Here is a 16,886-nt window from a genome sequence, read left to right on the forward strand (position 1 = left end):
TCGAGGCCGCGGTGGCCACTGCACTCCAGCCTGGATGACAGAGTGAGAGACTCCAAATTTAAAAAGAAAGAGAAAAAAAGAGATGTTCACCACAATCAGAAGTGTCTGGATGCTGATGGTAACCACTTTTTGAGTACCTCTTGTAATTGCAGAAGTCAAATGTGACTTGTATTCATCTTATTATTACAACATTAATACTATTTTTCCCTTTCTTAAAATGTACATACATTTTTTTTGGCACCCTTGGTACAAAAAGGGCTTTCTTTTATGTGCATTTACACCAGAACTATGAGAACTATGGTCAGTGAAAAGTTACTGGCAGGGCAGAAAGGAGGCAAGTCTTCAAACTGCACTCTCCCACTTCTACCAAGGTGAGTTTGCCAGGAGCTAAAATTTTGGCGTGTGACCTGTCTTTACATTTGTTTGTTTATTTTTGAGTTGGGGTCTCACTCTGTTGCCCAGGCTGGAATGCAGTGGCGTAATCATGGTTTGCCACAGCCGCAAACTCCTGGCCTCAGGGGATCCTCCCACCTCAGCCTCTCAAGTAGCTAGAACTACAGGAGTATGCCACCATGCCTGGCTAATTTTTTTATTTTTGGTGAAGATGAGGTCTCCCTATGTTACCTAGACTGTTCTCAAACTCCCAACCTCAAGCAATCCTCCCACCTCAGCTTCGCAAAGTGCTGGACATTTATTTAAATAGAGCCAATAGCTCGTTTCGCCAAAATAGCTCTTAGGCCTCCACTCACCTGGAACAGATCCAATGACCTCACAACTCCGTTCCTCTATTGCAATGCAGCAGCTTATCCTGAAAATAAAATACTCATCATATCCCGGCCCTCCCTCCTTGTACAATGAATCCAGAACCAAAACAGGGAGCTGGAGAATATGTTGTTGTTGACTGCTTTTAAACATCCTGTTTATACTGATACAAAATGTAAGATGCACTCCTATGTAAGCAATATCGAAACACGAAAATTTGTTCACACAAACTTGGAGGGAGAAGAAAAATATACACTTTACAAATTGATTCTTTACACCTTGAAAATGGATTTACAACAGAATTACTTTATACAAGTTCCCACTTTATACAATTTTTTGTTTAGGCAGCTTTTCAGTAACATTTCTATTACAAGGTACACACAAAACCTCTCAAGAGAAAGTTGAAAGGCTTAAAAGAGCCACATGCAAGGGACTGGTGACAAAGGGCAATGGAGGTGAAGCCAGCAAGCTGGTGCTTCATAGTCATTAGGAGGTGAGGAAGGACCCCGACCCTCACACGTAGCTCAGTAAAGGCCGACGCTGGGATCTTCGTAGCTTTCCTCAGTTCTTCTTCCTGAGAGGCACTGTTTCATCAGAAGGGGATTGTGGTCTGCAGCAAGGAAAGACCATTTTAACACAGGCTGACACCTAGCACAGACTAGCATGTAGTCAGTCTGTTACTGAATGAATAACCAGCTCTGGCTTAATGCATGGCAATGGGCAATGACTGAAAATCCTTGTTGCTTTATCTCCTGTTACAGGCAAATAGCATCTGCGATCCATTCCAGCCTGCATTACATGGCAAGAAACATAGGCAGGACTGAGCCCAGAGAAACACCCATGGGCACTAAATACCAATCAATGCCTGCTCCAAGCCAGAAGCCAAATATCCATCAAGATTTTAAGTGAAGGAGGGGTGGGGGGGAAGAGAAAGAGAAAGAAACCCACTTCAAAAGGGCCTTCAGAGTGTAACTCTGAAAGACAGAAACAGAGCCAAGCTTGACTCCTTCCAGGTGGGCATCCACTCTGTTCTCAGGCTTGTCCTGCACAAATTCTCAAAGGGCCATGATGCTGTCTGTGGTGGGTAGGTATAATGGCAAATCAGGTGTATCTCAGACACTTCTGCCAAAATATAAGATCCAAATCTTTTCTTTCTTTCTTTCTTTTTTAAGATCGGGGAGGGGGGAATGTCTCATTTTCTTAAGCTCTGCACAGCAGACTAAAGCAGGGAAATTCAGGTTTTTAATCAACCTCCACCACCACAAGTGGCATCTCTGCTTCAGGTTAACCTTGAGAGAGAAAAATGAGTCCCACTCCCAGGATGCTGAAGTGAAGCTGTAAAGAAATCAACCTCCTTTACAGCTAGTCCAAGTTACATAGTCTCTTTCCAGAAGAGAGGCTACATACAAGTAGTTTTATTCTATGTAAGACATCCCCCAGGGTCTGACCTGAAAGGAAAACCAAAAACAACAAACAACAGTCACTGAGGTGAGGTGGGGGCATTCCTCATCCACGCTTGTGCTGAGTCACCAGATTCTTTCTTCTCCTGGCTCAGGCTCTAGCCTAGCACAATCCTTCCCCTCTCCCGCCTCATTTTGCTGCAGGACTGCTGAAAGGGAAATGGAAGTGTTGGTTTCTGTGTGTACTTCATCTTCTTTCCCCACAGGTTCAGAGGTTTCTCTAGGGGACAGGCCAGCTTCACAGCTAACACATAGTTTTTAAATAACAACATCAGCCTGCAGTCATTGTACACAACAGAAGGCACAAACTGGAAGGTGTATGTATCTCTGTGTTCATCTGTAGAATCTGATAGTGTACAAGGTAGGAGGCATACAAAACCCAGACTTTGTTATGTACTTGCAGTATAATTTTGGGCAACTGACATTCTCTTTAACTTCAGCATCACCACATGTAAAAAGATCAGTGGTTCTCATCTGGGAAGGGGATGGCTCAAACACACATGCCTACCTTTTCCCTCTCATTCCTTACTCAGAAGTATAGAGATCCTACCTCACCAAGGATATTCTTGTCAGGGATGTATACGACCTACAGGTGAAGAAGAAAAACCAGTGGGGATGGGGGACAAGGGTGTGCTTACTAGCTGGGCAAAAGCTCTCTGAAGACAAAGGCTTTATTCTAGCAGCAGTGTCACCTCTTAAGCTTACCTTCTCGATGGAAGGTAAGGATGGGACAGTTGGCGATGTCAGAGGGTTTCGAAGAATCTAGATACTAAAAAGGTCGAACCACTATTATTCCTAATTGTAGTCTACAGACTGTTCTTTCTGGTGGCCCCAGAACCCCCACCAGACAAGGAGAAACATCACAACAACTGCAGGAAAACTGCAGACAACTAGGAGTTATTCTTCAAGAGATTTAATTATTTGAATTGCATAAAAGGGGATGGTACATTTAAATCTCTGCTATATCACAAACTGCTGTTTTTGTTGCTGTTGTTTTATGTTGCTAAAGAACCACTAGTAGTTTTACCCATCTTCAGGTTTATGGCTACAGAATGTGGGGAAAACAAATATTAGCAACAGAATAGGAAAAAGTAAGCAAAAGTCTGTTCTGTTCACCAGAATGCCTTCTCCACTGCAGAAGAGTCGTTTAAAAAGAAAAGGAGGGGAAACAGCTGTGGGCTATCCACAACCAGTGATGATAGCTAGAGTTAGAATGAGACAAGAAAAGCAACCAGGAAGGCAGAGCCTGGGTATACAAGTTTCCCCTCAAACCATATACTAAACCTGGACTTCTGTAAGGATGAATCTTCTTTAAGAATTCCTTCCAATATCTTAACCCTAAACCAAGTTTCCCTATCAACTCAAATATAATAAAGGCATCATTTCCACAAGGAGGACTGATTTGAGGATTGAAGTGATTTGCCAACATTCTGAGATAGCTTATTTAAAAAGAGCATGGCTTTAAAGACAGGTTCTAGTCCTTGAAGACAGAGGAGTTCTTTATTAGTGGGGGCTGGAGGCATATGGCCTACTAACAGAGAAGGACACAAAAGAAGAATCCCCGAATATTGTTTGCAGGCTAATATCCACAGCTACCCTGGTTGGGCAGAAGCAAAAGCGAGCAACCTCTTCTGGCTGTGCAAGCCCACAAGGTAGAAGGGCAGAAGAAGCTAGAGTCTAATGGCTCTAAATAACCAGCATTTAGTGTTATATCAGGACCAAGGATTTATTCCACAATATAAACTGCAACATTTGATACAAGCTACCAAAAAAATAGGGAGGAAGGAAGGGGCAGAAGAAAGCCAAAATACAGCTGTGGCAATTACTTACAGAGCAGTCTCTTTTCTACATCACTAGTTCATCAGTGACACTAGAAACTAGACATTTGCATTCTGTACATCAACCATCTGCTAAAGCACCAACACACTGTGCAGAAGTTTGTTTTGTTTTGTTTTAATTCCAGCCACTGAAATCAACATAGAAGTTATTGCTCAGATAAATAAACCTAGCCTACCAGGAAAAAGAAAAGTGGATAAAGAAAAAAAGAAACAAACAAAAACCCCAAAAGTGAAAAACTTAAAAAGTTCCCCAATGTGGTAACATAGTAAACAAGGGAGCGTTTCCTCAAATGAGGATTTACTGGAATTTCTGGTGCCCTTCTGGGCACTGAAAGCGAGTTGGACTCTTAAGCCGGTAAATCCCAGACAGAGGTAAAATTTTAATGCTGTACATGAAAAGGTGCAAGCTTCAATGCCTTCCAAATTGGTGGAAACCCCTGCAAAAAAAGTCAACTTTTCAAACCTCAACAATCACAAACAGCTCTTAAGGAAAAAAATACAAAAAGTGTCAAAAATTTTTTAGTTGTTTTTTCTTTTTTTCAAAGAGTCCTGGAAAAATGATCCCATAAGGAATAGAAATAGCACCGTTTACAGGCTGGCTTGAATACCAGTCCTGTAGCTTTGCTGAGATTTGAAGAAATCCTCTTGGTTGGAGTCCTGAATTACATTAAGTAGGGGGGGTGTCTGTTTTTATGTTTTTACTTTCGGCTTGGTGCGTCCTTCACAGTACAGCGCACACAGATGTAGTCTTCTTTCTCTGCCATCTCTGGGGAGACACCAACACAGACCTGATGAAACCACTGATTGCAGCTGCCATCACACTGGACCCAGTCCACCTGGTTACAAAGAGCAGGAAGATGGGGTTTTCAGAGGAAAAAATGGATTCAAAATTGGGCAGGCCAGCCTCAAGAAATTCAGGCCGTTTGCCACTAACGGCCATTGTCCCACCACTGGAACCTCTGGCACAAGAGCTAAGACAAATGAGTGTAGCTGGCCCCCCAGCCAAAGCAACCGAGTCAAAGTCATTCTTCAAGTCGAGTCTGCTTTGGGGTTAAGACAGTGCGCTGCCCTGTGATAAGTAAGCCAAAGGGCATTACATCAGCATCCCTCCCACCTTCTTAGCGTCAGGACGGTGAAAGCTGGAGAAGCAAGAAAAGGAAAAAGGGAAGAACAAGAGTTTCTTCAAGAAAAGGAAGGAGACCCAGGAACGATGGTAAGAGCAGAAATATCAGTGGGGGGAGGGCTGAGCAATCCATTCAGATCAGCTCAAAGCAGATAAGCAGAAGAGAAAGACCCAGCGAGATGAGGTCTAGCTCACAGGGTTTCTGAGTTAAGGGAAAGCACGTCCTCTATGGCCCAAACCTCACTGACCTCATCTCCTTCTGGCTGCAGGCAGCTCACTGCTGGGCAGATGGCATCTTCATCCTCAGAGTCCTCTTGCTCCGAATAGGAAGTGTCTGAGGGCAAGGAATGAGTTTCGGCAGAACGGACTAATTCATAGCTACGTTCCCTCTCTAACTTGAAATTGTTCATATCCTTGGGATGGCTCAGTTTGATTTTCTTCTTTTTGGGGGTCCGCATTTTTTTAACTCGATCCCACCGCTCACTGGAGAGGCCCTCTCTTTCCAGGCGTCTCTTCAGTTTTCTCTCAAGACTGTTAATTCCATCTCGCTTCCCTCGGCAACAGTCATTCTAGGTGGAATACAGGCAAATTCAATTTTAATCTATAGTCTGCCTACTACTAAAACCAGCGAAGCTAAAGAGAACATGTGAATTAGAAACCAGGTGATCCCCCAATCCACAATGAAAAACTACTGCATCCCAATCACCACCACCTTCTCCTTTCCAAGTCCTATAGGAGAACCAGTTTGAGTTTAACTTTCTACCCCTCACCTCATTGTGAGTGCTACCAAAGAAACACTTGAAAAAGAAACATTAAAGATGTGACGAGCCTTCAAATCAGCCAACCATCAGCTGAAGATGGAGAGATGACCACAAAGATTCTTCCTTTGACCAAATCCATGAGTGACTGACTACTATATAGTTTCTATCTAGGTGTTACACTCTTTGACCTAGAGACTCCTAAAGAACCACATTAATGTCCTCCTTCTTTAAGGACTTACATCCCCACCAGAACTGAACACATCCAATGGTGGTGTTACACTATTTGGTATCACAATAAAAAAATAAAATACTAAATGCTAGTTTCAGCTCCAACCTAATATGGCTTCAGACTTCCTAGTAGGTCTCTATCCTATTTTCTCAGGAGTCTTAAATGTGACCGGTCACTTAGTTTACTAGTGAAAATGACAGCAGTATCCTTAATTATGCTAAGAAACATTCTAAAGTCTCCTTCAAGTAAGTCAGCATTCAAAATGGGTATCCTCTCAGTCTAACCGCTTAGTCCTCACACCAACTGCCGTTACGGTTGGAGGGGTGAAAGAAAGCATTTGCTAAAATGTTGACTCTAGGAATATCTTTGCTTTTAGAAGTCTTTATCACAAAGGGCCTGTCCAGCAATAATCACATCTTCATCTCTTATGGGGGAAAAACATTCCTGTTTTTCACTGTTATCACATGGGAATGACGAGATGCACTTTGCCAAAAAGGAAAAAAAAAAATCCATACAGGTGATTTAGGACCAAAATCCAGACCAGTAGACCAAACTGTAGCACATGATGTACAGCATCCATCTTCTGACAGTCTTACAAACAGAGTTGTGAGGTAAACAGTTTGCATCTTTTTCTGGGTGGAAGATACTATACAACCATCTCATTCAAACTATTTAGAATGAAATGACATTAAAAAGCATACCCTTGCCCCAGACTTGACCTTGCACAGCAGCCGCTCAGACACTCACCTTCTCACTGCTGGATCTAACTGGTGAGCTTCGGTTGGTTTGCTGAGCAGGGCTTGGCTTTGCAAGTAAAGTCTGGTAAAGTTCCTGAATTTCAGGAAGGGATACCTGGAGCAACTGTGCTTCCATCAACAGTTCATTCACTTCTGGACTGACACCTGTTAAATACCAGACCAAATAAAAATGATGACAACCAAAGGTGTTTCACACTCATATTTAGACCTATAAGAGAGGCAGAAGGAGTGTCGGAGTGTCCCTCATTCCACTATCACCCTCTTCTTCTCAAATTACATTCCGTTGAAGTTACCCTTACTTAATGTGCCTAAAGCCACAATATAACAAACAGAGCCAAAGCTAGATTTTCTAAGTCTTTTGATTACTAGGAAAGTATTAACTCTACACCAAATCCCCTTCTCACTTAACTTATTGCTGCTAATGTAGAAGAGATTATACCTCTGCCTTGACAGATGCCAAGTGATGACCCAGGGCATGGACAGTCTGAGTAGATAAAGGAGCCCTGACCACATTACTGGACATACAGGGACAGTATGATTAAGGATCAGAACCCCAGTTGCAGTTTTAGGCAGAACTCATGGGGTAGCCATTTGTAGATAGGAAAAGAGCATGCAGGTTTCAAATGTGAATTATATTTAAGAACCTCCACAAGTCTCCTAAGTAATGAAGCAACAAGGGAGGCTGTGACTTAGTGTCTGACCTAAATGCTTGGTGTTTAATGATCAGTTGACATGGGACTAACCCTTTTATCCCTGAAAGCAATGGATATAAAGCTTTCCTCTATTTCCTTTGCATTTATAAATCTTCAAATAGGATACCTTGCCTATCTTGCAAACCCACAGTAACCTTTATCTTACATTTAAGAATAAAGTCCTTTTTTATGACACCTGATCATCTGTAACAAAAACCTAGTACAAGATCACCTGTTACTATCTAGCCCCCAAAATAGTAACAATAAAATACATACCATGAAGGGGGATACAACTCCGCCCAGTAGAGAAGGGAGGGTGCAAATATGAGGTTCTGTTGTCCCAGTCATCAGGCAAGGGAAAGGATGTTGTGCCAGGAGGTTGAGATGCCTAATGGAGGGAAAACATTTTATAATAAAGCCTCTTCAGGATTAAAAATACTCCCATCAAGCTGGGCTCAATGGCTCAGCCTGTAATCCCGCGCCTTTGGGAGGCTGAGGTGAGTGGATTGCCTGGGCAACTTGGCGAGACCTCATCTCTACAATAAATCAAAAATCAGCTGGACGCGGTAGCGCGCGCCTATAGTTCCAGCTACTTGGAAGGTTGAGGCGGAAGGATTGCCAGAGCCCAGCAGGTCGAGGCTGTGGTGGCCGGGAGCGGCCACTGCACTCCAGTCTGGGTGACAGAGTGAGACTCCAACTCAAAAAAAAAAAAAAACAACAAAAACTCCCCATCAATCTGATCCAGTCTGGGTTATCAGGCAGGCAACCAAGAAAAAGACTTGATTTTCCCAATCTGAAAAGAGTCTCCTGGTATTTTAGAACTGGACAAATCAACCATAGTCACCCAAAGACCAAGTCTTTAATCTTTCCAGTTTTACCTGGACTGATTTCAGAGATGAGGAAGACCATGAAGAAATAAATCATTTTTTCTGTGTGAGAACGGATCACACAGCCTTTTGATCCTTATGTAATTCTCCTTATTGAAGATTATGATACAAGGAATACAGACAAGTACCCCTTCGAGTAAATCAAATGAAGGCCTGTAAGAAATCATTTACAACCGCCTCCTTACCTTCCTTAGTGTTTTATTGAAAAAGCTAGGGAAAAATGTTCCTTTGACCACGAATTAGTAAATAGTTGTACCTTTTTCCTTTATTAATAGAGGTAAACTCCTAGCATACCCCCTGTGTAAAGAACACAAATGACTCTACTTTGAGCTGCCCAAATAGCCACAAGTCATCTATGCAACAAATATTTAACTGATTATCTGCTATGCATTAGGTACTATTATTTCAGAAGCCTGGGAAGAAATAGAAAACCAAGGAAATAAATATAATGAGACCATTTCTGGTCCTTATCTCTGATCTTATCAACAATTTAACTCATATAATTCATGTGTCTGTGTTCATATGGCACAAGAGAGTTGTAGTATCTCTGGTAGAGAAATATGTACACAATTTGAAAGTCATCAGATTAACCTTATAAAAAGACTGAATACTGCCTTCCTGACTGCACTTTTCAGATGTTTTCACATTCTTTTCCTGCAGCCACCTATGGAAAAAGATAGAAAACTCTGCCCATCCCAGTGATTGTCGAGAAGAATCTGACTTTTTGACAGAAAGATCACAAACGGTATGAAACCCATAGCTAGCCTTTCCTCTGAAATAACACAGCACTCAAATTCTTCTAGAAACTATTCTTCCTCAGAGTAAAAAGAGAAAGAAGGCAGGAAGTACTTTTTTACTAAGTGACTTACATGAGAGGAAGGGGAAAAATATTTTTTTAGTCAAGCAAAAATTTAAAGATGCATTCTCTATGCATATGTTAAATATATATGGATTAACATACATATAAATGGAAAAATTACTTGCACCTATGAAAAGGTAAACATGTGCTTTATAGAAATAGAGTGCCACCCGGGCTTGGTGGCTCAGCCTGTAATCCCGCGCCTTGGGAGGCTGAGGTGAGTGGATTGCCTGAGCCCGTGGGTTCGAGACCCGCCTGGGCAACTTGGTGAGACCTCATCTCTACAATAAATCAAAAAACTAGCCGGGCGTGGTAGCTCATGCCTGTAGTTCCAGCTACTTGGAAGGTTGAGGTGGAAGGATCGCCGGAGCCCAGCAGGTCAAGATTGCGGTGGCTGGGAGCAGCCACTGCACTCCAGTCTGGGCGACAGCGTGAGACTCCAACTCAAAAAAAAAAAAAGAAAAGAAATAGAGTGCCTGAGAAGCAACTCCTGACTATTAGGAGTAAAGGAAACTAAGAGAACATGGTAGATCTGCATGCCTCTTGAAGCAGGACGCTATAGGTAAAGTGGATGCTGGTAACAGTAAAATGATCACCAAGGACACAGAGCTACAGGTTCAGAAGAAACATACAGAGCTTCGTAAATTCCAATAATCTAAAGAAAAGTCCAGATTCACCTTATTTGTCTCTGAAACCTGTCCTGCAGGGGCCTGCCATCTGCTATGCAACAGTCCTGAGCCCACTCGATCTTGCACAAATTTAAGATTCCCTGACGAAAGCAGTTGCTGGGCTCTGTGCTGCCAGTTCACGGTTCTTTCAATCATATATCGAAGTGCATCTCCTTCAGGAAGGCGAACTCGGATACGCTGCAGGGAGGCCAGCAGGGGCAGAATTTTCTCTAACGGAGGTTTCTCTGACCTCCGACAATGGGGACAAAGCCAGATTCGGGGACCTTGCGAAATACTGGGTACCACCACACAGCTGGTGTGGAAAGCATCCCGGCAGAGTTCACACTGGATCACAGGGGCAGCTGGGGCCTTCTGACATAGGCAGATTTTCATCTCCACATCTTGGACAGGTGACAGCAATTTTCCTTCATTGGCGAGTCTGAGAGACTGCAAGGCTTCCATTTCCCTCAGGCGAGCTTCCCCAAGCGTTGCCATCTGAAAAGAAGTTAACAATAAAGGATGATGTCACAGAGAGGTCGGCCTTCCCCTAAAACTCAGTGTTCTATAACAGCATGGGCTTCCTGTGACTCTGCTTCACACTAGGCTATGTGAGTGACCTGGGCAATGTATTCCACGGTAGCAAAATCTCTGGGTCATGGTTATAATTAAATGAGAAGTGTGTAATAGGACATTCTGTGTCTGGCTTATAGTAAACACAATGTGATCGATTACTTCACATATGCCACTTCATAAAAGTACCACTTCCTTGCAAAATAATCTCATAGAAAATTTACTTCTCTTAAAAAAAGAAACAGGCTTTTCATACCCTATATGTAAAAGGTTATTAGCTTATTTTCAGTTCTTCTACCTTCTCTGTTCTAGAAAGGTACTTCAGAAATAAGAATTTTCTAGAGCAGCCACTATTACACAGTAGTTATGTTTCTTACTGCCTTTTAGCGTTAAAGCTTAACATGTGTACTAGACATGTCAACTGCAGACAATGAAACTGGATCCTTCACAAAAAATTAAATAGAAACCATTTAACCGACTTCTTACCCTCACATACAACACACATACACACGAACCCTAAAATAGGATCATGAGAGCAAAAGGCAAAACAAATATCTGCAAGGTTGCTTTTCTGCAGAAAGTTGCAATGTAATGTAAAGTCTTTCATCTTTTATTAAAGAGACCAAGTCCCAGGAAGGTGTTGAGTTCAGTTAACCTGTATGAATGACTAAAAGCACACATAAATAGAATCAACTGCATAGCAAAAAACTAAATTGATGATGAACATATTTTTGAACACTATTTATAAACTGTCCATAAATGAAACTCTTACATGAACTGATTAAACACCCACTATACACAAAGCATTCAATAAACAAACAAGTCCAGGCATTACAGGTATATTTATTATGTGAGTCTAAAGGTGACAAATTCAGGTCAGGCATGGTCTCACAGCTGTAATACCAGTGCTTTGGGAGACCAAGGCCAGAGGACCACTTAAGCCCAGGAGTTCAAGACCAGCCTAGGCAACATAGTGAGACTTCATCTTTACAAATAATCAAAAAAATTAGCTGGGCATGGTGGTGCATGCCTGTAGTCCCAAATAAACAGGAGACTAAGGCAGAAGGATCTCCTGAGCCCAGGCAGTTGAGGCCACTGTGAGCTGTGATCACTCTACTGCACTCCAGCCCGGGCAACAGAGTGAGACACCGACTCAAAAATAAAAATAAAGGTGACAAATTCAAATCAGTAGTCATGTCAGAGTTGGCCATTAACAACTTGACTTAATCTTCAGTTTCCCCAACAAAAAGCTGGATGGACCATTAAAGTCCTCCTCTAGCCAGGCAAGGTGGCATGCCTATAATCCTGGCACTTTGGGAGGCAGAGGCAAGAGGAATGCCTGAGCTCACGGGTTAGAGACCAGTCTGAGCAACCTGGCAAGACCTTGTCTCTACAATAAATAAAAAACTAGCTAGACGTGGTGGTGCACACCTGTATTTCCAGCTACTTGGAAGGCTGAAGTGGAAGGATTGCCTGAGACCAGCAGGTCGAGGCTGCGGTGGCCGAGAGCGTGCCGCCGCACTCCACCCTGGGTGACAGAGTGAGACTCCAACTCAAAAAATAAATAAAAATAAAATCTTCTTCTAGTACTTCATTTATGAATGGAGAACACATACATAGGGAAAATGCATACTTTGTTTAAAAACTGAGACTTCCCTTATAGAAACAAAAGCTATCATAGGCTGCAAAACCTATTCTAGTTTTCTAATTCTATCTTAAAAGTCTTTAAAATTTTGTTACAGTTAAAAAGTCATTCCCAGTTATCACATCCATCCACCTTCAGATCCATGATTCACCAGATGAAGCAACCTGAGTCACAAAACAAGAATAAACTTTCCACTACTTCTTTTTGGATTAGGAAAGAAAATATAATAAAGGGGTAGAAACGAAACAAAAAGATCTAAAAGTAAGTCAGGTAAAAATTTTCAGTATACTAAAAAAGATCCACTTATTTTTGTAGAAAGATACAAAATTCAGGCAACATATGGATTATGCGAGAACAACGTAACATCCCATAGTTTAGTTGAAAAGCAAATGACTAATCTTTCAGAGTTCTACCATAAATCAACAAATAATGTACAGGAGGAGTTCTTAAACTAGAGGTCTATAGACTGATGAACACAGACTAAAATCTATGAAAGCTATTGCATATAAAGTTTCAAAATGACATATATATTTCAAGTAGAGAGACTGTAACTTTGTTAGTCTTTACAAAAACGAACTACTGATATAACAGTGGATCAAAGAAAACACCAAACTGGTGCTCAGATGGCAAAAATCTATCCAGAACCTGACTAAATGTACAAATATATGCCAAAGAATGTCTGTGTCAAAATACATAAATAAATCAAGGCAATTCCATATAAATCACAAGAGGTCAGGCAGTTAGAAAGAAAGAGACAGGAGAGAATGTGCCCAGACTAAGGATGAATCCATTCAGTCTAGTCCTATCAGCAGTACATATTCCCACTCTAGAACAGACAATGTTTTGTGCCATTCAAAGCATCCATATCGGATGGGCACAGTGACTTATGCCTGTAATCCCAGCACTTTGGGAAGCCTAGGTGGGAGGTTTGTTTAAGGCCAGGAGTTTGAGATGAGCCTGGGCCACATAACAATCCCTGATAATAGCCGGGCTCGGTGGCTCAGCCTGTAATCCTGTGCTTTAGGAGGCTGAGGTGAGTGGATTGCCTGAGCCCGCGGGTTCGAGACCCACCTGGGCAAGTTGGCGAGACCTCATCTCTACAATAAATCAAAAAATTAGCCGGGCATGGTGGCGCATGCCTGTAATTCCGGCTACTAGGAAGGCTGAGGCGGAAGGATCGTCGGAGCCCAGCAGGTTGAGGCTGCAGTGGCCGGGAGCGGCCACTGCACTCCAGTCTGGGCGACAGAGTGAGATTCCAACTCAAAAAAATGAATAAACAAACAATCCCTGACACTATAGAAAATAAAAAATTTAGTTAGTGCAATAGTGTGCACCTATAGTCCCAGCACAGGAGACTGAGGTGGGAGGATCACTTGAGGCCAGGAGTTCAAGCCTGTGGTGAGCTATGACCACATCCACTGCACTCAAGCCTGGGTGGTGGAGCAAGATCTTATCTCAAAAAAAAAAAAAAGGCATCCAAATCACATAGCTATCTTCTTTCATCCCAATAATATGCTCAAACATTAGATTTTGCTTCATGTTTTTGAAGATGATAATCATCTTTCAATCAACACTATTATTTACTAAATGCAGGTTAGATTCAAATAAATATCCAATATACTTTGAAGTGTATTTCTTACTGTAAATAAATAAGTTAGCATTGCAATTTCTGTGAGTTTCGATATCATTAGTCAATATTCTTGAACAACCCACATGCATTGACAAGACTTTTTCTTAGTCTGTAAGACTCAGACTGGGAGGCATACCCTGAATCTTCTGCATCCCTACACAACTTCCACTCAAAACTTTTACACTTGACTTTCAAGTTATTCTTTTTGCCTTCCCAATATTCCTGTAAACTGGAAAGGGTGAGATATTATTTTTCCCAAAAACAGAGAAAGGAGAAGGAAAAAAAACCCCTACTTACAGCTGAAGCAGTCTCTTTGCTTTCAGTTAAAGCTCTCTCCAGGTCACACAGACTCTCCAATTTGCTGTTTTTTTTCTTTCCACTTGGCAAGGAATCCTTTAACTTTCTCTGCTTCCTTTTCAATCCTGAAAGGCCAATATCGCATCGAGGACACAGTACCTAATGTGGGATAAAGCACAACCATGGGTACAATGGATTTCAGATAAAGCATTAGGAAGTCCCAAAATAATGTCTAAGCAGTGGAAAAGGTGTGTATTTCTTAGTATCGAACATTTTCTTTGGAACATGTTAGCCCTGAGACCAGAAGACTCTCCTTTACAAAAAAGAAAGAAGGAGGAAGGAGGGAAGAAGAGAGGGAGGGAGGTAGGAAGGAAGGGTGGCTCACAAAAGACTGAATTGAATCCAGAGTTAATTAAACAACAAGTAAAAATGTGATATATACTGATTGATGTTAAATGTACAAGCGACAGCTTACAGAAAATACAAAAAGTGCAGCTAAAGCACTTTATAAAAGGTGGGTGAGATTACCTGGCTTACTAAATTCAGGTGGTGAAGCATGGTCAAGTTTGAGTCTAATTTTAACACAGACGAACTTTACCCAAATGAAAAAATATTCTTTAGATACTAAATGCTATCCCTAAATGTATTCAGAAAACATTTAAAGGTTGAGTAGAAGAATCTCCTTGGCTCTACTAGAAAACAACTCACAGAATGTATATCAATCAGTAATGTCATCTTTGTTTGTGATTACCAAGCAGGTTGCAAACTTACCTCTAAGAGGGAATATGAAGAATTCTCAATCAAGAATGTCTTAGCAGCACATTCTTTCCAAACCTGAACCTCAGCTACTAGTGATTCCAGTCTTGGCAGAGAATTCAGATGTACTGGGATACATCGGCCTCGTGCAACAAGTTCTATAAGTGTATCTAACACTGGCACACGCCCTCCAGCCTATTAAATCAAGAAAAATTATAGCAGTTTAGAAAAAAGAATATAATTCAGGTTGGTTCATAATCTCAGCATGTTAAATTCACAGATGTTGACAAACCTGCCAGCTGACCAATGATGTTGGGGGCAGAAGTGACTTTTGTTTTTTCACTTAACAAATACTCAGAGAACCTACGTTTGTGCTAGGCCCCAAGTATACAAATGAGAACATGACAGACATGTGGTTCCCTTTGTACTGATTATTTATATCCTACTAAATTTACATGTCATATTGTTGTTCCCTATGGTTAGTTTGAAAAAAAAATTCAACAGAAATGAAGGTTTGTAGTAACTAAGGACTTTCATGATGAATTATAATAAGGAAAAAGCAACAAAATAGTATTTTACTCCAATCCACTCACCAATTATAAATTAAACTAATTAAGTATAAATTATTCATGCAACTAAAATATGAGTTGAGAAAGCCTGGTGGTTCTCAAAATTTAGCACACATAGGAATCATTTGGAAGGCTTATTTAAACAGCTTCCTTGAGTCCCATCCCCAGATACCCTAATAGTAGGTCAGAGGAGGTCCCATAAATCTGCATTCTAAGAAGTTCCCAGGTGAAGCTGCTGCTGATAGTGCTCATGCAGCTGGTCCAGGAACCATAATCTGAGAATGAGCCAGACTGGAAGAAGTATCGGGTTAAGGGAGATTAAATGTCTTGTGCTGCTCTAACACAGTGCTAATCTTAGCATCACTAATGGAAGCTTTGGTGTTATGATATATATTGGTTTTCATCCATGGTTCTTAAATCCCACAGCCCTTGGTACAATGTTAGATATGTCAGGCCTCAGGAAACAGAATCTCTCCACCTTCTTCTGCCCTCCTTTCACCAGCCCCAAGGCAGGACTCTAATCTTTCCCTGTCTTACTGATTATGTGCCATAAGACCTCTCCCAGAGAGGGCCCCACCTAATACACTAAAGGGAAGGAGTGCTGACATAAAAACCCAAGAGGACCAGGTTCAGAGAGCTTCCAGATAGTTGAGTACATGGAGGTACATGGAAGTTCCTGGATTGTGGTATGTCAGGGAGACAGAGAGATTCTGAGCACTTCCCTCATAGAAAGGTATTGAAGCTGTGAGCACCTTCCCCCATATCTCACCCTATACATCCCCTTACCTGTATCATTTTCAATACCCTTTATAATAAACCAGTAAACAGAGTGTTTCCCTGAGTTTTGTGAACTGCTTCAGTAAATTAAACCCTAAGAGAGGTCATGGGAAACCCAGCTTGAAACTGGTCAATCAGAAGTTATGGAGGCTTGGACTTGCAACTGGTGTGTGGGTGGGGTGGGGTGGGGGTGGGGAGGGGGAAGTGGCAGTCTTGGGGACTGAGCCCTCAACCTTGCGAAGCAGACAGTGTGGAACGGAATTGGAGAACAGCTGGTGTCCACTGCTTGATGTATGGGACAAACTCCACCACATTTGGTCACAGAAGTCTTCTGTGTTAATGACTACTGTTGTGGTATGAGAGCAGAAGAAAATACAGTTTGAGAGTTTTTCCTGAAATTTCCAGATACGTCTCCTGACATGATGCAACATGAAGCATACAATATCATCTGACATTCTGATATATTCTAGTAAAAAATGTATCACTTGAATCCATCAAAACTTTGAAACTAAATTCTGATTTATAGGAAATACAGAGGCTAGAACAAACCACAAAGAAACAATCAGACAAATCCAGAGGTGGAACATACCATAGGATAACTGTCT

The 16,886-nt window shown here is 41.6% G+C and overlaps 1 protein-coding gene across 3 annotated transcripts in view; it reads right to left on the bottom strand.

The window, feature by feature from the left end:
• Nucleotides 1-880: 880 nt before the first annotated feature.
• KDM5B (lysine demethylase 5B) overlaps nt 881-16,886 on the bottom strand; it is a 51,705-nt gene continuing 35,699 nt past the window's right edge. For 2 of the 3 annotated variants that reach the window (XM_008048124.1, XM_008048122.1), the window contains 7 exons: nt 14,951-15,130; nt 14,180-14,338; nt 10,047-10,532; nt 7,900-8,011; nt 6,921-7,075; nt 5,432-5,752; nt 3,122-4,896 (listed from right to left, as the gene is read on the bottom strand). In XM_008048124.1, coding sequence (XP_008046315.1) covers nt 4,759-4,896; nt 5,432-5,752; nt 6,921-7,075; nt 7,900-8,011; nt 10,047-10,532; nt 14,180-14,338; nt 14,951-15,130 — 1,551 coding nt within the window. In that variant the 3' untranslated portion in view covers nt 3,122-4,758. Of the gene's footprint in view, nt 1,373-3,121; nt 4,897-5,431; nt 5,753-6,920; nt 7,076-7,899; nt 8,012-10,046; nt 10,533-14,179; nt 14,339-14,950; nt 15,131-16,886 lie in introns of those variants that run through there. The other variant, XM_008048123.1, reaches the window with a different exon arrangement.

Source organism: Carlito syrichta, unplaced genomic scaffold (genome assembly GCF_000164805.1).
Source record: "Carlito syrichta isolate Samal-C Ts95f unplaced genomic scaffold, Tarsius_syrichta-2.0.1 Scaffold120546, whole genome shotgun sequence".
In the NCBI taxonomy this organism is placed as follows: Eukaryota; Metazoa; Chordata; class Mammalia; order Primates; family Tarsiidae; genus Carlito; species Carlito syrichta.